The sequence below is a fragment of the Drosophila gunungcola genome, chromosome 3R (assembly GCF_025200985.1).
Source record: "Drosophila gunungcola strain Sukarami chromosome 3R, Dgunungcola_SK_2, whole genome shotgun sequence".
In the NCBI taxonomy this organism is placed as follows: Eukaryota; Metazoa; Arthropoda; class Insecta; order Diptera; family Drosophilidae; genus Drosophila; species Drosophila gunungcola.
Genome location: NC_069139.1, coordinates 2,534,616 through 2,556,815, shown reverse-complemented (window position 1 = coordinate 2,556,815; position 22,200 = coordinate 2,534,616). Strand labels below are relative to the sequence as shown.

Genomic DNA, 22,200 nt, shown 5'->3' with positions numbered 1-22,200 from the left:
GGACTAATTATTAAATTGGCGAACTGCACTAAATAAGAGTTTTTCTAAGTATTTTTTATGCAAAGATCTTAGGGGAAGGAACTGAAATATACACAATATGTATCTATGTTTGCTTAAAACATTGTGTTGGGGACTTAAAAATGTTCTTAAGTGTTATGATATGAAATATTGTGCTAGGCATTTAACAAAACGAAGAATTTAGAGTTTTTGTAAATGTTTATGTTTTGTATGGTTAACTAATGAATGTTTTGCCATTTGAAAAAATGTAAATTTCTTAATTTGTTTGTAGGCAAATCAGGTAGTAGTTATTCTATGATATAGCTTAATGTTATGCTAATGTTTAACTAACGAGACCCCTATTCTCCCATTTCTCATTACAGCATCACAGCCGTACATTGGGGCCGCCACAGCTAGGATTTTGAACAACGCGCACGACAACCATTGGAAAAATCCTCAAGCACAATGAAAAACGACGTCGTGCGATGGAGTAGGCAGGCAACTAGCAACGGCAACAGCAGTAGTAGCAACAGCCGAGGCGCCAACCACAATAGCCAAAAACACAGAAGCAAAAGCAACCAATTAAATGCTCGACAATTAGGGCCACATGCTGCCAGAAGTTTTCAGCGAAAAGCCGACTTAACAGAACAAAATGAACAACAACAACAACAAACAATCATTGAATGTGATATAGGAAATTTCAATTTTGATTGCAATTTATTCAAAACTAGTTTTTTAACGCAATGCAAATCGAAACATAGTGGCAAAAGCAACATAATAAACAGCAGCAGTAGTAGCAGCCGCAGCAGACACTTGACGAAAACGAAAGCTGTATTGCTGTTAGCTCTGCAATTTAGTGCCGTAGTTTTTTTATGTAATTTTAATATCGGTTTCGTGGCCGGAAGTGTGGCAACTGCGGCATCATCAGCTGGTGGTTCTGCGCAGGTGGCACCATCAAACCCTGCGCCTTCATCTCCGCCAGCAGCAGCACGACCGCCACCACCGCCGTCTTCCCTCAAAGTGGACCCAAATGGCCAGTCGCCAGTGCTGCCGCCATATGTCCTTGACTACGAAACGGGCGGCAGGGCGAAGTTGACGCCCAACAGCGTCAAGTTCAGCCAATCGGGCAGTTCCGGGAGCACCAACCAAATCACCGGTCACTATACACACACCTGGGCGGTGCACATACCGAACGGCGACAATGGCATGGCCGATGCTGTAGCCAAGGATCACGGTTTCGTCAATTTGGGCAAGGTAAGTGAATTCAGTTGAAATAAGTTTAAAGTTCATTGAAATGTTACATTAGAATCATAATTAGGGGTGTCAACAAATACTTTTTAGCTTATTTTCTAAAATCGAAATTTGTACTCCAAGCTCAACCTTTATTTAATAGTTTTTCAATTTTTAATTTCAATTTAACATTTTATTTATACCCTTCAAAAATCTACGTAAAACATTAAGGGGTTCCTTTCGTTTTTTTTTTTAAACATGGATATTTTAACCCGAAGAAATTCTATTAAAAACTTAAATTTGACGACGTGGAATTGCTTTAATAAATGTTTTTTTTTTAATTTTTATATAACATTTATACTATTAAAACTAAATTTTGTAAAGCCGCCTTAATGTATTTTTATACCCTTGCAGAGGGTATTATAATTTCAGTCAGAAGTTTGCAACGCAGTGATCAGCATCACTAGGCGAGTCGATCTAGCCATGTTCGTCTGTCCGTCCGTTTCTAGGCAAACTAGTCTCTCAGTTTTAAAGCTATCTGCATGAAACTTTCCCAAAAGTTGTCTTTCTATTGCAGGTAGTATATAAGTCGGAACGAGCCGGATCAGACGACTATAGCATATAGCTCCCATAGAAACAATCGGAAAAATAAATAAAAAAAAATTATAACTTTGCTGTTTTTTAATTTTTTTTAGTTCTTCGAGATATAGTAATGGTTAAATATTTCAAAATTACGGCTTAAATTTCATCAAAATCGGACGGCTATAGCATATAGCTCCCATAGGAACAATCATAAAAATAAATAAAAAAAAATTATAACTTTGGTGTTTTTAAATTTTTCTATAAGTTCTTCGACATATAGTAATGGTTAAATATATCAAAATTAAAATTTAAATTTCATCAAAATCGGACGACTATATCATATAGCTCCCATAGAAATAATAAAATTATATAAAATAACTATCTATCTATAACTATGAGCTGCAAATCATCATTGCTTCAATGTTTTTAGACATATACGCAAGTAAATCATAATTTTAATGTTTTCAAAAATATTTAATTCTTGCAATCGGCTTGTCGAAGCTTGCTTCCTTTCTTGTTTTAAATAATTTTAAATGTGTTCTCACATGAGATAAAAAAAAGTTACATAAGATATGAAAAACCATTTTAAATGCAAACTTTATTAAACGTAATAATTTAAATTATTTAAAACAAGAAAGGAAGCAAACTTCGGCAAGCCGAAGTTTATATACCCTTGCAGCTATTGCAAGAATTAAATATTTTTGAAAACATTAAAATTATGATTTACTTGCGTATATGTCTAAAAACATTGAAGCAATGATGATTTGCAGCTCATTATTAGGTAGTTATTTTATATAATTTTATTATTTCTATTGGAGCTATATGATAAAGTCGTCTTATTTTGATGAAATTTGAAAAAAGTTATAATTTTTTTTATTTACTTTTATGATTGTTCCTATGGGAGCTATATGCTATAGTCGTCCGATTTTGATGAAATTTAAACCGTAATTCTGAAATATTTATCCATTACTATATCTCAAAGAATTAAAAAAAAATTAAAAAACAGAAAAGCTATAATTTTTTTTCAATTATTTTTATGATTGTTCCTATGGGAGCTATATGCTATAGTCGTCCGATTTTGATGAAATTTAAACCGTAATTCTGAAATATTTAACCATTACTATATCTCAAAGAACTAAAAAAAAATTAAAAAACAGAAAAGTTATAATTTTTTTTCATTTATTTTTCCGATTGTTCCTATGGGAGCAATATGCTATAGTCGTCCGATTTTGATAAAATTTAAATCATAATTCTGAAATATTAAACCATTACTAAATGTCGAAGAACTAAAAAAAAATTAAAAAACAGCAAAGTTATAATTTTTTTTTCATTTATTTTTCCGATTGTTCCTATGGGAGCTATATGCTAAAGTCGTCCGATCCGGCTCGCTCCGACTTATATACTACCTGCAATAGAAAGACAACTTTTGGGAAAGTTTCATGCAGATAGCTTAAAAACTGAGAGACTAGTTTGCATATAAACGGACGGACAGACGGACGGACAGACGGACATGGCTAGATCGACTCTACTAGTGATGCTGATCAAGAATATATATACTTATAGGGTCGGAAACGTCTCCTTCACTGCGTTGCCAACTTCTGACTGAAATTATAATACCCTCTGCAAGGGTATAAATATAAGGATCATAAAGAGCTTAAATCTTTTACTACGAAAAACCTTTGTTAAGTCCCAGTCAATGTAATCTTAACCAACTCACACTCTCCCCCTGGATTTCTCAAAGAAGTTTTGGGCAACACCTAAAGCAATATCCAGTGAGACTCGTTAGCCAGTTTAGCATATGATTAGAACACTCAAATGTGAGACTATTAAAACTTTGTGGCACCGGAGAGAAGTTTCTCGTTATGGAAAGAAGCATTTGGCTCTGGGGGAGCCGTAACATTTGTTGCTAAGGCAGAGCACTGGACAAAGTTTCCTCGGCAGAAATCAGTGTTCCCCCTTTTGCATCCACTGCATTCGTGTACTATCCAGCTTTGCTTGGATGCCTGTCAGCCAGTGAGTGAAAACATTGAGGGGGAAAAGTGGGTTCGAAGCGCGGGCACAGGTGTTACCACCGGACAAGTTTAATCTGAAAGCATTTCGACCATGTACTTTCAAATGCTACTTTGATACACACACCTTCGCTACTTTTCCGATATCCTCCGCACTCCAGTTCCCAACCCAGACGAGAACCCGCTAAGTGACTGTCAAGTTATCCTGGCCAGCACAAATGGAGCTCAAATCGCCTTGTAATGGCATCGCTTGCGATAAAACAAGGCAGCTGGAGATGGAGAAAAGTGGGGCAGGAGTAGAAGTGGTCCTGCATTTACAGATGCTTGCTGTAAACTACACTTGCAGAAATCACTGTGGAATCAGTTTATGCCATCAGGACGTATTTGATTTCGTTTTTATTTTAGTTGGATTTATTGCCTTTCTTTGTTTATTTACTCAAGTATTTAATACTTTATGGAGACAATTAGACTTTTGTTTGTTTAAAATTTGTTTAAAATCAAAAACAAAATTTAAAGATTGATAGTATACCAAAATATTTGATTTAGTTGAATTTTTAGATAGATAGATTGACTTTCTTCGTTTATTGCCTCAAGGGATAATAAATCGTTAGGATAATTCAATAATTAAATTGACATACAAATTAATTGAATATCTATTTATACAAGAACCCAGTTAAAAAAGCGTACACTGGTACCTATCGCGCACATCAATCATCCAGTGGGGCATTTGAAAGTAAAATGCATTCCGAACAGTTATTTTTGCGGCTGCCAAGGGTTAAGTCCTGCTCTCGCTGTCTGAGCTTCAAATGGAGCCCAGCATTTGTGTTTTCAATTGAGGAACGGACCAAACCGGCACGCAGGTGGCGGACGTAAAAAGCCTGAGCCACGCATAGACCAACTGTGCGTCGGTTACCATTATTGGAATCCCTTTTGTTGGAAGGGAAAATTGAATGGGTGGCAGAGGGTGCCGACTTTAAGTAGCCTTCGTGTCGGTGGAAATTAGTATCACTCACAATGCCGCTCTCTCTTTCTCGACCATTGACTTAATTGGCAAAAACAAAAAGCGGAAAATTCAATTTATGAAGCCGCGCGCGCACACACAAAACTTTTCTTAGCACTTCGAACTTGTTGGAAACAGACGTCGAGCAAAAGCCGGCCAAAAGTCTCCAGCGTAGAGCGGCAGATGGCCGGACTCGGGCCGCGAAAGTTAATTGAAAATTAATTTTAAATGGCATTGTTAAAATGAATCCAACTTAAGGCCAACCTGAATGCGAACAGACACCACCGACTGACTCTCTGCAAATTAAATGTGCCGTTTTGCATAATTAGATGACGCCCGAAACGGCTGTAAAACTGTTATGAGTTGAGCGCGAAGCGGAAGTGGAAATGAATCCTAGACTTTGTGCCTTACCTAAGTTTATTAATTGCCAACTTGATTGCTGGGAAATGAAAAATAAATATGTAGCTTGAGGAAGGTTTTGATATCAGAAGTAAATGGCTAAGTAAACTTAAACTTACTCTTTATTTTTGTTAGGGCTACGTAAAGTAAGACAAATTAATAAATGAGTTTGGTGTTCCAACTTTTTTGAACTCTTCATGAGAAACATGATATAATTCTCTTTGAGTTATATATCAAAAACATTTCCGAAAAAGTTAATTTGTTATTTTGGCTTCTCACCTTCACAATTGAAACTTCCTGAACCTGAACCCTGTTATGCTATGCTTCATCCAACACGAACTTCCAACCCTTTGAGCTTTCACCCCGCCTTCAAACATTCGAAACATAACTCAAGGAAAGCGTTGCCAAACATTTCGCACTTGTTCGTGCTGCTGCCCTTCTGCTTTCTGTTTCTCATGTTGTAATTTTTTGTTAGTGGGGGCGAACAAGCGTTAAAAACTAAAAACTAAACTCGCTTCGCAAACAAACTATAACAAGTGCCAAAAAGCAAGAGCAAACTAGGGCAAAAAACAATTAATAAAAATATGAAACTACAAAGATGAAGTAGTAGAACGCGAGACTTTTTGCCATTTGCGTTAACAGCCTGAATTGTGCGATTTCAAATAGCAACTTCCCAGGGTCGGTCTGTATTTGTTTGTTTGCTGAAGGAGGAGTTGCCGAATGTCGGGGCACATCAACAAACACGGTGTGTCAGAAGTTTTAATGAAAATGATGCTCTATATATATACATACACCTCTAGTTTCTTGGTTTTTGCCAGCAAGTTTTCAGCGCTGAAAACTTTTTCGGCACCCAAATTATGATGATAAAATATATAAATAAAGTTTTCTGGACAACGGAAGGTGCTGAAAAATATTTGGTGACAAGAAGAGTAGTAAATTGGAGAAAATTGCACTTTTAATTCAGTTTTCTAGCTGCTAATCAGGGAAGTTTTGGTAAATAAATAGGGAAGGTTGGCAAAAAGTTCTTAAAAACTGTTTTAGTAAACTAGTAATAAGTTTATTTTATGATTGAATTTAAATAAATAATTTTTTTTTTAGTTATTGTTTCATCTGCTTTTTCTTAATAGTTTGACTTTTTGCTAACATGAAAAGAGACCTAAACTAGAATAAACTATGTTCTATAAAAAAACTAAAAAAAGTGAATGGGCTTCCGGTCCCGCCTCCTTTTCTTCATTTCTCCCGCCTTTGTATTATTTCACTTTTGTATAGCGTCATTTACATAACACTCAGTCATTGTCCGCCTGCTGCAGCTCATTGGGTTCCTTGGTCCTTCTTAAGCTCCTATTGTCTTCCTTTGCTTTCTGGGCTGGTGTTGATAAATGTTATCCCTCGGCCTCGGCCACTCATCAATTTAATTGGAAAGCTTTTTCGCCGCTGCGCCTCCTCCACTTTACTTAATCTTATTTGCCTTTTTGGGCTGATTTTTGCTTTTTTAATTAATTTGCCACTTTCTTGAGCCAGCCGGGGTCAATTGAATTATTGATCGATCGGCAGATTGATTGACTTTGTGGCTGCCTGAGGAGGCCCGCGGTTGCATCCGTACGCTTATTGCATTCACGTAATTAAAATCACTGCCAGATGGCTGTCCTTTGGGGACATTCGTTTTTCACCTGCAAGCTCTTTACATCTTTGATAAAGGGCAATGGCTTATTTTTAATAAGGGTCTGGTGGGGTTCAGAATCCGGGTTCAAAGACATATCTTCTCAGCTTCCAGCTAAAAAATTAAAGGCCGACCTTTTTTCTTCGGTTCTTCTTGATTGTCTCAAGGGAAATGTCAGCACAAAAAGGTAAACTTTTCAATAGGGCTTAATTAGTTAACAATTTGACAAGTTGTCGGGCACTAAGGTGACACATTTGGTAAAAGGGTCTAAGCTCTGCTTAAGTTGAAGCCCAACATTTTTTACATTTTTAATAATTAGTTCTTAGAAAAAGGTAGAACAATAAACGACAATTTATGTTTAGATATGACCATATTTTAAGCCGTGTTACAATTTTCTAATTAAAGGTTTCATTTTAGGCAATGCAACATTTTTAATAAGACGTTAATATATTTCAGAACATATTTAAACTTCAAACTTTATATACTCTTTCGCTACTCAAGTGATAAAGAGATTCTTAATTTGTTTAATTTTCTAAAATTTCTTAAGACATTGTATCCCATATTTAAACACTTCAAACTTTAAACTTAATATTTTTCTATATTTTTTTTTTGCTCTATTGTCATTTTTTGCCAAATTCCATTTATAAATTTAACCAATTTAACACTGGCTCAACTTTAACCCCAGCTGACAAATTTTCCAAATATATTTTGGCACTTTTGCATGTCGGGACGGGAAGTTTGCAAACCAAAGTTAAATATTGTAGGTGGGTATGTATGTTGGTCTATGTATATATTTCTACTTATGCCTGTGTGCTGGCGTGTCCTTTGTTCGGCTTTCGCGTGGCTGCAAGGCGGATATCGTTGATAAATTTTAAGTCAAAAACTCAGAAAATATTTATGACTTAACTTTTGTTTAGTAACAAAGCAACACGCAGGCACTTTCGTATCTCTGCTTGCAACCCACCCTGCCCTTTGGCTGGATTTCACAATTGTCACAGAACTTGGTTCCCTATGCAAATAGGAGAAAATGGAGGAGAGGAGGGGGGATTTGCCTGCAGCATGTTTTGAGAACTTGTACAACTTTAATCACATGACATGGGGAATACCAGAAGTTTACATAATTTTCTGCTTTTTGCGCCATTGATCCTTGGGACTTGGGGAACAAACTTTTTGGTGCAATATGCCTGCAGCAGACAGCGGAATAAGTAAATCGATAGGGAGTTCGTTTCTAATTGAATATGTAAAGCCCAAATGCGATTGAGTGTGAAATGAGCGAATCGACTGCCAATCCGAGCAACTGTATCTATGTTCTCGTACATCTTCCCAAAGTTTCTCAAACGCAATTGAACAGACAAGTTTCTGGGTAACATATTTTATTCCACTTCTCCTCTTTTTTTTTGTTGCGTTAACAGAAATTAAGTTTACTACTTTTATGCCTCAAATGAATCAATGATGGAAATAGTATATGTGTGCGGAAACTTTTTGTGCATTTGCCAATAGTGCAGAAAAGTTCGAATAGAGCTTATAAATATTTCGCAATTCATTGCAAACTTTTTGGCCAAAAATTTGCATTGACACCGATTCAATTGCCCTGAAAAGTGAGCCAAGGATTTTGCTCTATCCATTGTAGCGGTTTTTCGTCCTTCGACTCTCACTCTGTTTTTCTGCTCCAGTTCAGTGATTCAATCCTACAGGCAACAAACAGACCAACAAAATAGCTGACTTTAAGGGGCTCAATTAACTTGGCCATGTTGGTTTTGTTGACCCACCGGCCATTTCTTGATCTTGTGGCAGGAAGAACAAAATTTAACAGCCCACCTAACCTGCCACATTGTTCACAGCAAGCAACTTTGTCGGTATTGGTGATGAAGTTGATGTTTATGTTCCTGGGCAGGCAGTAAAATTAATTAGCTAATTTTATGAGACAGACGCGAAACAAGATCTTGTTATGGCGATAATATTTCACTTTTAGCTAATTGAAAGGCATGTTTTTAACTGGGCCACCTCGCCCAGAAGAAAGCACTCTAAACGGGATCCTAAAAATATAGGGAAGAACATTTTTACACCAACTAGCTTATTTTTCATTCATTTTTTTTTTTTTGTGGCACTTACCATCTACGTCAAGTAGATGTTTTCCATCAAAATAAAGCACGGACTGCATAAATATTATAGATATCCTCTCCATCAAAAAGTTCAATCATCTGACTCCTCATCAACTTTGAGGGAAGCACTCCATTTGACTGAACTGACCCGCCTCAAAGGAAAGTTTACTCTTTCGCACTTCATCCTCCGCCCATTGCAAAATTATTCTCCCCCAACCTTTTTTTTTTTTTTTACCATATTTTAATGCATATTTTGGGGCGTCTCTTTTCCGGTTTTCTCCATTTTTTGGTTAGCATTAACAAGAAATCGCCAACAAAACATGAATAACGAGGGCGAAGGAAGACGTTTGGAAAACGTTGAGTAGAAAGTTTTTCTAGCTGGGCTATTGTTGTTCTTGTTGTTGTTGTTAACGCCCAATCGCATCGTGTTTTCTTAGCTTATCTTTTTGGGCTGCTGACAGTTTTTTGTTCTCGCAGCTCCTTAGGAAAATCCGGGGAAAATGTGAAAATAAAAATATTTGTAAATAGAAATCCGAAAGGAGACAAGCCAAAGTAAACGGGCGTTTTTAGCACGGCTTAACCACGCCTCTAACTTGAGCTTTGTGTTCCCCGAAATGCTTTTAGCATGGGCTGTGCCATTCTCTTTGGCATCTTCTGTATCTCACCCAACCCATTGTAGTTTATATGCAGGCTGAAAATCATTAGAGAATCGCGCGCTTTTCCTTTGTCCAATTGTGAATTCCTTTTATTCGTCGTCTGGACACGCCCTGGCTTTTGCCGATGATCTCCTCCCTTTTGCTGTACGGCAATTGGCGTTTGGGCATCAGTCGAGTGGAAAATTGCTAATGGCCAAGACAGACCCCCTCCGCAACAACAAAAAATATTTGAAAAGGAGAATAAAAAACCAAACTGTGACTTCTTGTAAATGGCCGCTGTGATTTTAATTAAAAGTCCTGTGGGGGAAGACACACTCACAGGGGACAATCGACATTGGTCAAAAGTCAAAGTTGACTTGTTTTTAGGGTCCTTTTAATTGCCCTCGAAAGCGGGCATAAAACGAAACTCGTAAATTTATACATTGCTCAATCAAGTGGAACGATTTTATATTGCAAGTGCAAAAGGGAGAGAAAAGTTTGGAAAATCACGGTAAATATTTCCCCAGCATAAATATTGAAAATTTTCCGGTCTCTGTGTACTGAATTTTAGACTCCACCCCACACAGCTTGATCAAACAAATCGTTAACAATTGCAGTTCGTAGGGTGACGGCGGATAGGAATCAAATCAACACTTTCCGCTTGATTTGGCCAATATGGAAATTTGATATTTGACCGCTGTCAGTTCGGGTTCAATTAGAAAATATTGTTCAAATGTTTGGAAAGATTTTGTTTTAATTTGTTTTTATCAAATTAAAGCCCAAGGGGATTTGGCTTAAAATCCATTTTTATTCACGTTACACTCCGTATACCTAATGTGATATCACTCATACGCCTGCCTAGCACATGGACTTAATTAGACTTAAATTATAATTAATGAACCCTTAAATGCTATTTGAAAGCATAAATAAATTGCAATTTCTACATAAGCTCCTGTGTTTTGTGCTGTTCTGTGTGTTTAATTAATGTTTACCCCTCTCCAATGTCGCAATAAATTATTGATCGCCCTGATGACCTGAACTGTGCCGTCTACTCACTCCCTCTTATCCACTTGGCCCGCATGCCAAATGACAATTTGAGTTATTAGTGCCACATTCATATATCACGATTGTGTCTGTGGAAATAGATTGGCATTTAAATTGCCACCGGACACATTCAAGTGCCGTTTAGCGTTGATCCAAGCTAAATGGTTTCTTGGTGCAGATGGATCCTGATGGAAGTGTTTTTTTTTCTAAAAATGCATTAACAACTAGAACAAAGCTATTTCATTCGATTTTTTTGACGTTTCACATTTATTGGCACTGATAAATGCAGAATTAAATATAGGAAATGGTTATTTACTGTGATTTGAGATTGATATTAGATTGATTGCTTTGTATTTTTACTGTTTTGCTTGAAAGCATTTTCCCAGTTCTCCTTTTCATATTTTTAATTTACTTGACGAGAGCATTTGCAAGTATACACACTGACTATAAATCCTTTGTGCTGTCCAAAAAATTACCAAGCCATTCCTCTTTCCTCACAAAACTTTGTCCTCGTCGTGATTTGGCATGCATTCAAAAAGTTTTACACGATACAAAAGCATTCTGTTCTGCCTGCCAGCTGACATTGAAAAAAGGCGCATAAAACGGATGGCAATCAACGTTGCAATTATGTAAGTGTGTGCGGCTGTGTGGGCTTCTGTTTGTATGGAGTGTGTGTGAGTATGTATGTGTGTGTGTGTGCTGAGGCCTGTATATTGAACTTGCCGCTGACCTTAGCCTGCTTTTTAAGCCACATTTGCTCAGTCACTTTTACACTTGAAGTACAGGGAAAATTCTTTAAGCAGCAACAATTTTTTAATCGATCTAATGAAAATTATAAAATTTAATTATGTCTACGAAATCACTTTTCGACAAATAAATAAACTTAAAACAAATTTGTATTTTTTATTTACAACTGCGCAGTTTTTAGATTTTCAATTAGATAACTTATTTTCAAGCTCAATTTTATAACTATCTGCGATGTGTCTTTATGATAATAATGTTCTCAATTTAAATATTTGCATATTTTTATGTTAAATTCAGGTAAATATAAATTTTAAAAACAATTATATGTGATTTTTTCTTACAATTTCTACTGTTTTTAAACATAAATGCAGCTCAATGGTTTTTTATATTGAAAAAAGAAAGTTTTCTGTTCGTGGTTGTACTATTAAGACATTAATTATATAATTTATTTAAAGGGAATTTAACTTACAGTGTTAACTGTAAATGTAAAATACTGCTTCGCAAATGTGTTGCATATTTCTAGGCTCTCTTCGCACATGCAGTCCACTGTTTCTGTGCCTCTTCCACCCGTACTCCTTCTCTCTCACTCTTCAACGCTCGATGCAGCCCTCGTTCATGGCCACATCAGCATCAGCTTTGGCTTTAGCTATAGCTTTTGCCATAGCTTTACCATCGGCAGCGGCTTCAAAGTCGCGTTCAACGTCAAGTGGCCCACTCGGCATTCCACTTCAAGCGTAAGGAAAGCATTTTTGCCACTAACACATGTGAAGGGCCCAGAGGTGCATGAGACATATATAGTGTGTGCAAAAGAGACAGAAGGATTGGATTAGAAAGAGATAGATGGACATAAGTAGAAAGAGACAGTGAGAGGCTAGCACTTGCTTAGTTTTAGTGTGTGTGCGACATTAGATTGACACTTGTCAGAATCATTTCTGTCTACACTACAGACAAAATGTGGCCAAAAGGCTATGAAAAAAAGAAGGAAAATTAGCCAAAAGGACCAAAATAAGACAGTAATACCCTTCATCCCCCTTACCTTCGCAGTTGTACGCTCCCAAACCGATTACACAAAGTTCGAGATCTGTAATTCCATTAAGATTTCTGTCTCATTGCACAGCAGCGTCAAGTTCATTTGTTTCCACAGACCCTGCAGGTTGTGTGCCACCTGGCTGCCCAAGAACAATAAAACACATTAACACCTATTAGAGAACTGTGCGGGGAGGGTTTTTGGGTGCGAAAGGGGAGTGCAAGGGTCCTGGCCATTGTGCAAATGGGAACATAAATAAGAGCGACTGTCTGCCAAGTTATGAATAATAATGACAACAACAAAGCGGCAGAGAGAGAGAAAGAACAGGAAAGCCAAGCTAAGCTGCTTTAACTATGCACAGATATGGACGGAATAATAGGTTTTGTTAAAAATTTTAGATTTAAATTATAATAATAACAATAATTAAAATACAAACGACCAAGTTAAAAATATTAAGTTTTCTAAAGGTCTTTCAATTCTATTTGTGCTTTTATATAAATAAATAAATATAAGTATATTACATCTAATACAATTTTTTTTTAAATATACTATTTTGTTCTGAAAAATGGACAAAACCAGTTTTAGTGTTCAACACTAATTTTAATTAAAAACAAGAAGGAAAGAAAACTTCGGCAAGCCGAAGTTCATATACCCTTGCAGCTATTGCATTAATTAAATACTTTTGAAAACATTTAAATTATGATTTAATTGAGTATGTGCTAAAAAAAACATTGAAACTATGATGATTTGCAGCTCAATTATTAGATAGTTATTTTATATATTTTTATTATTTCTATGGGAGCCATATGCTATAGACGTCCGATTTTGATAAAATTTATACCATAATTCTGAAATAATTAAACATTGCTATATGTCGAAGAACTAAACAAAAAATTAAAAAACAGAAAAGTTATAATTTTTTTTCATTTATTTTTCCGATTGTTCCTATGGGAGCTATATGCTATAGTCGTCCGATTTTGATGAAATTTAAACCGTAATTCTGAAATATAAAACCATAACTATATCTCGAAGAACTAAACAAAAAATTAAAAAACAGCAAAGTGTTAATTTTTTTTCATTTATTTTTCCGATTGTTCCTATGGGAGCTATATGCTATAGTCGTCCGATCCGGCTCGTTCCGACTTATATACTACCTGCAATAGAAAGACAACTTTTGGAAAAGTTTCATGCAGATAGCTTAAAAGCTGAGAGACTAGTTTGCATATAAACGGACGGACAGACGGACGGACAGACGGACATGGCTAGATCGACTCTAGTAGTGATGCTGATCAAGAATATATATACTTTATAGGGTCGGAAACGTCTCCTTCACTGCGTTGCAAACTTCTGACTGAAATTATAATACCCTCTGCAAGGGTATAAACAGACACAACTTTCAACAGCTGTGCACGTTTATTAAGTAGAAATAGTGAAACAAAAAACATCTTTCTGAACTTTATTAGTGTCGCTATAATCCTTCCCTTAACTGTATGTATGCCTACATGTGTGTAAGCCATGGTAATTACGGATTTGGTCTTTGCCAAGGCAGTCCAGTTAAAATGGCTCGCCGCTTTGGGCCATTTTTATGGTCATTGTGCAATGGAATGAAAGGACCAAGGAAGGAAAAAAATACAACCACACCTGGCTTTTAGCTGGGGAAAAGGCAAACACAGGACATGGCCGCAGATAAGAGCAGGACTCAGTGTGTGTCTGTGTGTGCTTACAAATCTCTGCGCTAATTAAAAGTCATTAGAGTGTGGTTCAATTGCATCTAAACGAAATGTTTTCCACACTTTAACTCTATATTAAATCGGTTAGAACTTTAATTTGATTCAAGGCGATAATAAAACATTATCTAATTACATTATTTCTTCTTTTTTTTTTCTCGCAGGTAAGCGACCCGCCAAAAATGAAACATAAAATGACAGCAAATGTATGTAAGTAAACAACAAAAAACAGTTTTGGTGCTAAGCCCTCTAATGGAGCTGGACGAAAAGTTCAAAAAGAGCATTTTGATTTGGTTGGCAAATGAATAATTTAGCAGTCAGTTTCATTAGCACTTAAGCCACTTGGGCTGTGTCCTGTGTCTCCACTCTGCGGTTTCCATAAAATATTAATCTGTTCGAGCCGCATTACGGATGCAAATGCAAAGCGAATGAATAAATAATAGTCGAGTGTGCGAATTATTAGAGGGAATTCGGCGGCGCACTAAGTGTTTGCACCGATCGAATCGCACTGCTGCTCTGTTTGCTTCTTTATACATTTTTGCCTCATGAAATATGCAAGTGCCAAGCTGGCATGAAAATGGCGGAGCTTCCGCTGCAGCCGCTCATCCCGGCCAGCCAAGTCCACTCCCGCCTTATTCTATTATCTCCGGCCAAGTTCTTTTTAAAAATAAATTTCCCTACATTTCTGTTTTGCTTAAATTGTCAGTTTGTGCAAGCAAAACGCCGTAGATCCGGCCAGTGTTCATTTCGCTGACTTCGCCTGCAAATTACAGCCAACTTTTGTTCCCGCCCTTTCCGCACAGCAGCACCTCCCCTAGTTTATGTTCGCTGGAAATATCTGTTTCTGGCAAATAGTTTTCAGCAATTTTTTATAAAACTTGGCTAGTTGGCGGGATGATTTGATGGGGAATGATGACTGGCTTGTTTGTTTTATTACATTTTTTATCGATGGAATTTTATTGACTGATTCTGGATCGGTGCGGCTGTATATTAGTTTTAATAAAAGCCGGATATTTATATTTGATGATTTTATACTTTTTTTTGTGGAGATATTTTTACATTGATTGGGCAGACACTTGGAACGTGAATGTTGTTGTACACAATTCAAAAATGCCCAATGATTCTACTCTTCCGAATGGAGAATTTTAAGAAGATTTTTTAATTATTGCCAATTATTTTTCGATCCTTTTTTTAATGTCTGAGTTTTATACTATTTTGAACAAGTTGTTTGAACAAGTTATTTAAAGCAAATTAATTTTTTTTTGCAGTATTCATAAGTAGAATTTGGTTGTTTAAATGTAACACATTCGTTTAAAAAATTCGACTCATACCGAAATATTCAAAATTTAAGTTTTATTGAACAGAAAGTTGTCTTATTACGCATACGCCTTGTGCCTTCCATTTGGGCCACATCAAAGTGGTTGCATATTTTGCCATGGATCTTCTCCTGCTGAGACACGCAAAAGCATCCCCCGACAACACTTAATTATTTATTGCCATAATCATTTTAATGGCAAGAAGCCAAAGAGCAATGATAACAACCAGCACAGCACGAAAATCATATTTATTAACATTTTAACTTAATCAGCATGGAGTCGTCCGCCTTTTGATGTATGTGCGTTTGGGATGGAAAAAGGTGGTCCCAATCAGTCAGGTGTTGTCAAGTCATGAGCAAGTCGCCAAGTAACAAACAAACATTTTAATTCAAATTTTATTCAGCTTCCACTCAGTTAACTGCAATATTTTCACCCATGTGTTGGCAATTTTCTTTTTCCTTTTTCCATTTTCATCACAGCCAGCCACAATCTTGTTTGTCATGCTGTCTTGACATTAGCTTTGTCTGAGTTTCATTTGAAATTTACGGATAAGAAAGTAAGCGAATGATAAAAGAATTTGTAAGGGAACGAAGCTTCCTGCAAAGACATCCATCATTTTGTGGCCCCAGTACACTGCAGCTGCTGTGAACGAGACAAGCACTAAACGTATGAAACATTCTCATTTAATTGAAACAAATGCGTGCTGCGTATCAATTGAACTTATGTGTGGGTTTTTTTTTATAGTACAACTAAAGAGCAATAAAAACTAAATGGCATCCAAATGGGTTGAGCTTGTTTGTGTGGGTGTTCCTGCACCATTTCCATTTCCCAAATGAGCAACAGAGATGGCAATCGTTGTTTCAGGTGCCGCCGTCAATGGGGCCACAAAAAAGTGAAATACAAACAATATAAACGAACGGGCGAGCGTACCAAAAAAACGCTCCCCTAAATGTGTGGTGCCAAATGATATTAAAATCCATGTAAATTACACACAATCATCATAGTGCTTACGTCTGCATGTGTGCTAGCGTGCCATAAACTGACACCAAACACGAGCATTCCGCCAGACCTTTTATGGCCTGACCACAACGCCAACGTTTGACACACTCGTTACAATAGATACTATACGTAGATATAGTACACCAGATAATGCCAGCGACGTGCTCTTCGGAGTACAAGTGTACCGGTCGCATATATACTTAATAGTATATACCATAATCATAGATAAGAGGATGCCCTAATGGAGAATAAAGTAAAACAAAATGGGATATATGCGATTAGGGCACACGAACGATGGATATGATAGTAGTCCACATCCTGTCAGCCAATATAATTATTTGCTTAACTTAAAAAAATTATAAGTTAATTCTTATAAAAGAAAGGGTACCAAAACTATTGTTTTAAATTTTAATAATGTGTACTGCTTTGCTATAATATAATAAATAGTTTTTGTATATTGTCTTAAAAAAAATAATTAATACCAAAATTAGCTTAGTCAACCAAGTTTTTCAGTAATTATTATTTTTGAGCAAAGATAAAGATAATAAAAATCTAAAAGCGAAGAAAATTTATTGATTGTTTAAAGAGGACCAAAAATGGTTTTCTTATTTTTTTGTTAGGCGATTTAAAGTGATGGATTTTTTTTTATTGAAAAACACATGATTATGCATTAAACAATTTTAAATTTGTAACATGAAAAAACAAATATCCATTAAATTCAGCTTAGGCTGTTTACTGTTTTTTGTTCCCATTTTTTATTTGGTTCACATATTTCTTTATTTAACTTTGATAACCACCGGAAAAGGGCTGGTTGTACTGGGGCTTATTGTTATGATTGTTGTTACTGCCGGTTTGGGTGTACCAAATGCTCTGAGGTTTCTGAGCTGAAATAAGGCCCGATTCACCGGCAGGACCTCGAGGACCCCGAGGACCAGCGGGACCAGTCAGTCCACGTGGTCCAGGTGGACCGGGTGGACCAGGAGGACCGGGCACGGGAATCGGAATGTAGGCAGTGGGTGGCAGGGGCTCCTCCTTCTCGGCGGCTGCCGAATCACTACCCAGATTTGTGGGCAACAGATTGAGCCCTGGCCAATTGAAACCCGACTGACCTTGGACATTAAAACCCAATTGGACACGTGGGACAACCACGTAGGAAAGACCATTTCCTTGGTTTCCTTGGTTGATTCCATTTTTGCTGGAGATCAATTGAGGGCCATAGGCCACGGGATAGGCAGCCACCTGAGGTACAACGTACTTCACATTCTGATCGTTGACCATGGGAATGGCATTTGAGTAGAGATAATCGGGCACTTTACGACTGTCCTTATCCGGTTCAGATTCGGCAACTTCCTCCCTGATCTGCGGCTCCTGGAAGATGGGCTCCTGGTCATCGGATCTAGCCATGGCATCGCCAGGTGAATAGATTAGAATTTGAGGGCCAATCGGTTCCTCCACGTCCACATCTAAACCACTTCGAGCGGATCCAACAACCCGACGCAGGTTGGGAATACGTGCCTGGCAGCCGCAAATCAGTCCCAAGATCACTGAAAACAAGAGTTTCTCTTTATTTTCGAAATTTTAGTAAGCAACTCCTTTCTCACTCAATACTTGCACTCTGCGATTCATATTAGCCAACTGTTGATTCTTTAATTTCTGCCAGCCTCTTTTATACCAGAGTCTTCTACTAAGATAAGAGATCTGAAGAAAGGTTCTTGGTAATGGCCAAGTTCAATCAACTTGTTTTCATATCGTTGGTAATCAATTTTAACTGCCCAGTTTAAAATGGGTCAGCGTGCTAAACTGGTTCGCTTAATCTGGGGATCTTTGCCATTAAGTCATTGGGTGCGGCTAAGCAAAGCGAAATCTCTACAAAAGGGCAGTTTTTTAACCCTTTTCTTGTAAGTTGTAATTTATTACATTTAAGTCTTGACACACCGGTGTTTTGGGTCAAGCATTTCACTTAATAGATATATTTAACTTGTCAGTGGCACATAAAAATGTAAAATATCTTGTTATAAGAAGAATAAATTAAAAATAAACTTCTCTGGAGTATCCAAAAAAATTTTTCTCCGGCTTAGCAAAGCGAAATCTCTAAGAAAAGGCAGATTTTTAAGAGATTTCTTGTAAGTTTAGGTATTGACATAATGTGGCGTCAGATAGACATAAAAATATTTAAAAGTTGTTTTAAAAATTTAATGTGAAAGAATATAATAAATATAAACTTCTCTGTGGTGTACAACTAATGTAATATTCTCCTTTGCAATACCTTCATAAATTCCAAAAATAATCGCTCAACCAATGGTGCATTCCCTCTCTCTTTTTTGTTTTCCATTTCCTACTTTAAAAAACATTCATTTTCATCAGTGAGACGTGGTCAGCCCAGATACAAAGAGCAGCAGCTCCGAAACCCAAATAATAAAATGCAATAAAACAAATGTGTGCAGAAAAACGAGTGTGTATATATAGTGAAATAGTTTGTCGCACGAGAACGAAATTGAAAGTTCAGCATGATGTATATTTTGGAATTGAAACCAAGCAGGGGTTTAATTGAATTAAATCAAAAACAACTGCCAAGCAAGCGAGCCACCCCTTCAACGTTGCTATATGTGTGCGATTGAATTGAAGCACCCGCATCCGCATTTGGGGTGCCATAGAACATCAGATTTTGATTTTTTTTTTCAAATCTCCGGATCGGTTGATAGTTGGATCGAATGGTCGGCAGTCAAAGCAGTTGAGCCTGTTGCGCCGTGGCGAGCGCTTCGTTGGCGGCTCCCGAGTTTAAGGATCGTCGTCACTCGGGGGTCCTGAAATCGGGTCGCGAAATCATGGCGGTACTTTGGTGGCTACTTTTGTTGGTCTTACCGCCCAACTACCAACTTGCCACGCCCTCTGGCAGTGGACAATTGCGCCGCCTTTGGCTGCAGGATCATTGCAGTGCGGGAATTTGCACGAATGTGGTGATCGGTCGCAGTGATTATGTGATCTTGTCGCAAGCGCCCATAACGGGCATCACAATGCTCACCTTTGTGAACTCGAGCATTGCCAAGATACCGCATCTGCTGTTCGACACCTTTCCGGATATTCAAGTGCTGCGCATGGAGAACTGTTCGCTGGAAACGTTTGAGAAACCGCAATTCGAGGGTGCCAGCAACTTGATGAGTTTGTTCCTGGGTCACAATCACCTTAAGGATATACCCAAAAATATATTTCTGGGTGCAGATAATCTGGCCATCTTGCATCTTCAGGGTAATCAGTTGAAGCAGCTGGGAAATCATAGTTTCCATGCCCTGAAGGAGGTGAAGGAGCTTTCCCTGTCCGAAAATCAATTGGAGCAGCTGTCGCTGGGAGTTTTCAGTGGTATGCGGAAGTTAATGGATCTAAATTTAGCTGGAAATCGTTTGGAGGCTCTGCCAAGAGGAGTCTTTGATCGGAATTTAAATCTCACCAAAATAAATCTGGCCAGAAATCGATTTACCGCCTTCGAATCGGAACTGTTGAAGCTGCAACCGGTTTTGACTCAGCTGGATGTTTCTGGAAATATCCTACAGGAGCTAACACTCAATTTCACTTTGCTGGATGTGGCCATAGTCCATAGTTGCGATTTGAGGAGACTAACCGTTTACGGAGTGATTCATGAACTCGATTTGCATAATAACTCGCTGAGGGAAATGCCGCACATTCCACTGGCTGCCAATGTGAGCGTTTTGGATTTGTCGCACAATCCATTGGGAAATCTTCAGGGAAATCCCTTGCGCAGATTCACCTCTCTACTGCGGTTGAATCTTTCGGCAACCAGTGCCCACGAGTTACCAGAAGGATTGTTTAAGAAACAGGGTCATCTGCAAATGCTTGACATATCGGGGAATTCCATATATTCCCTAAAGATCACCATCTTCGACAGTTTGAAGGCCTTGCAGTACTTCTACTTTCAGCAGAACAACTGGAACTGCGATTTCCTGCAACTTCTAATGAGTTCGTTTGTGAAACGCAAGGATATTTCCTTTATGGAGGATATAACAGCGCCGGAACTGGTTGACGATTATGTGGATGGCATTGCTTGTTGGTACGAAAGCGATAAGCAGTCCAAGAAGTGTGAATCTGGAGGATCGGAGGCTGCCATGGAGCTATCGGTGGTGCGAAATGAGATCAAGACCTTCACAGAGTTAGTCGAAAAGAAGTTCGTCAAGGTCTACCGCATGTTGGAGGAGCTGAAAATGAAGATATAACACAGCTATATTAATCAAAGCATATTTAATCTTAATATTTAACCAATTATTTTATCAAATATGAAGCATTGTTACCCATATTTTAATTTATTTGACACATGACAGCAACAAATGGATATTTTAAGATATATTACTAGAACCAATAAAGCACTACTTGGAACTCTAGGGAAAAATAGGCTTTGACTTTATGAGGAGAAATTGGGGCTAAATGCCAAACCATTATTATTGGATTTGTTATTTTTGCTGAAATAAACGCCAGGTTTGTCAGCTCTAAAATATAAAGATTTAACCACATTAAAATTCACTCTTTTCAAATAAGTGGCCTAAAACTATTCTCTCATATTTTACAATCAGCTGTGCGTCACCAAAAGTATTTTCTGCTGCACATATTTAAAATTCCTTTGTGCATAAACGTGAAAACAGTTTATCAGGCGATAAATCCAAGGCTTTACGGCGAGCACAAAAATCGCATTAAAAAAATTCGCTAACGCTCAATTTAATGCCATAAATATTTTATGCAAAACACGAGCAATCCTGAAAAAATATTTTTGCCATAGCAAACTGTTTTTTATTTATTAAATGAAACTTATCAGCGTAATCGTGCACAGAGGAGCCGGCAACTTAAATTAAATGCAGACACACTGGGATGCCCGCAAATAAACAAACGCCAATGATATTTTTTATACTCTCTCAACTGAACATTGCAATGATAATAATAAATACATTTTTTAAATATTTTTTCTACCCCAGACTATTTAAGAGTTTGTTCAGGGGACTGTCACAAATAAACAAACAGTCACACACGGAAATACCATTAAAATATGGCTTACAGTTGATTGGGCTGAAAAGTGTGTGGTGGTAAAGTTTTTGCCAAATGCCACAGATATCAAGTTGTGGGTAAATTTTTTTGGATATGTTGTTGAATGTTGGTTGAAAAGTTGGCGAACTAAAAGCAGCAGAAAGTAATAGGCTTAAAATGATTTATAGATGACGGGCCTAAACCATTTCGTGACTGGAAAAGAGCATTTTCAATAAGCATAATTTGCATTTTCTATGCTTTTCTGCTGCCAATTCGCCTTTTAAACAAGTTCATAGGCAAAAATTCCGAGAACGATGAAAGACGACATAAAGTATGCAGCACATTTTAAAGCTTAAACCATTAAGACAAAGTCATATGATCCCGTTCTGTTCTATTGTGTGCTCTGCCCTATCATCTCTCTCGCTCTAAGAGTCTTACTACGCTTGTAAGCAACTTCCGTTTCCGTTATCCGACGCGTCGTTTGTTCTGCCATTGTTGCCATTGGTGCTGCTGTTGCTTCCTTTCATCTTGCCCCTATATTCGCGAACCGCAACTCTGCACTGCCAAATTTAATTTTACCGCTCAAATTAGAGTAAAAATTGAGTAAATACTATAATTGATTAGAAATTATACTCGTTTTGTATCAATTTGATATGTTCTATTAAAAAAGGACCGTAAAAATATCAAATTTAGTATTTTTAGTA

General features: G+C 37.4%; 3 protein-coding genes across 8 annotated transcripts in view; 2 read left to right on the top strand and 1 right to left on the bottom strand.

The window, feature by feature from the left end:
- LOC128258519 (furin-like protease 1) overlaps nt 1-22,200 on the top strand; it is a 143,642-nt gene that overhangs the window by 83,537 nt on the left and 37,905 nt on the right. For all 6 annotated transcript variants that reach the window (XM_052990168.1, XM_052990177.1, XM_052990184.1 and 3 more), the window contains one exon: nt 381-1,251. In XM_052990168.1, coding sequence (XP_052846128.1) covers nt 463-1,251 — 789 coding nt within the window. In that variant the 5' untranslated portion in view covers nt 381-462. The remainder of the gene's footprint in view (nt 1-380; nt 1,252-22,200) is intronic.
- On the bottom strand, nt 17,098-18,278 carry LOC128259031 (collagen alpha-2(XI) chain). Its single transcript, XM_052991139.1, has 2 exons — nt 18,073-18,278; nt 17,098-18,015 (listed from the first exon to the last, which is right to left on the bottom strand). Exons 1-2 carry the CDS (start codon nt 18,095-18,097, stop codon nt 17,252-17,254), a joined length of 789 nt encoding a protein of 262 aa, XP_052847099.1. The 5' UTR covers nt 18,098-18,278; the 3' UTR covers nt 17,098-17,251.
- Nucleotides 19,172-20,862, top strand: LOC128258823 (leucine-rich repeat-containing protein 15). Its single transcript, XM_052990728.1, has one exon. It carries the CDS (start codon nt 19,297-19,299, stop codon nt 20,695-20,697), a length of 1,401 nt encoding a protein of 466 aa, XP_052846688.1. The 5' UTR covers nt 19,172-19,296; the 3' UTR covers nt 20,698-20,862.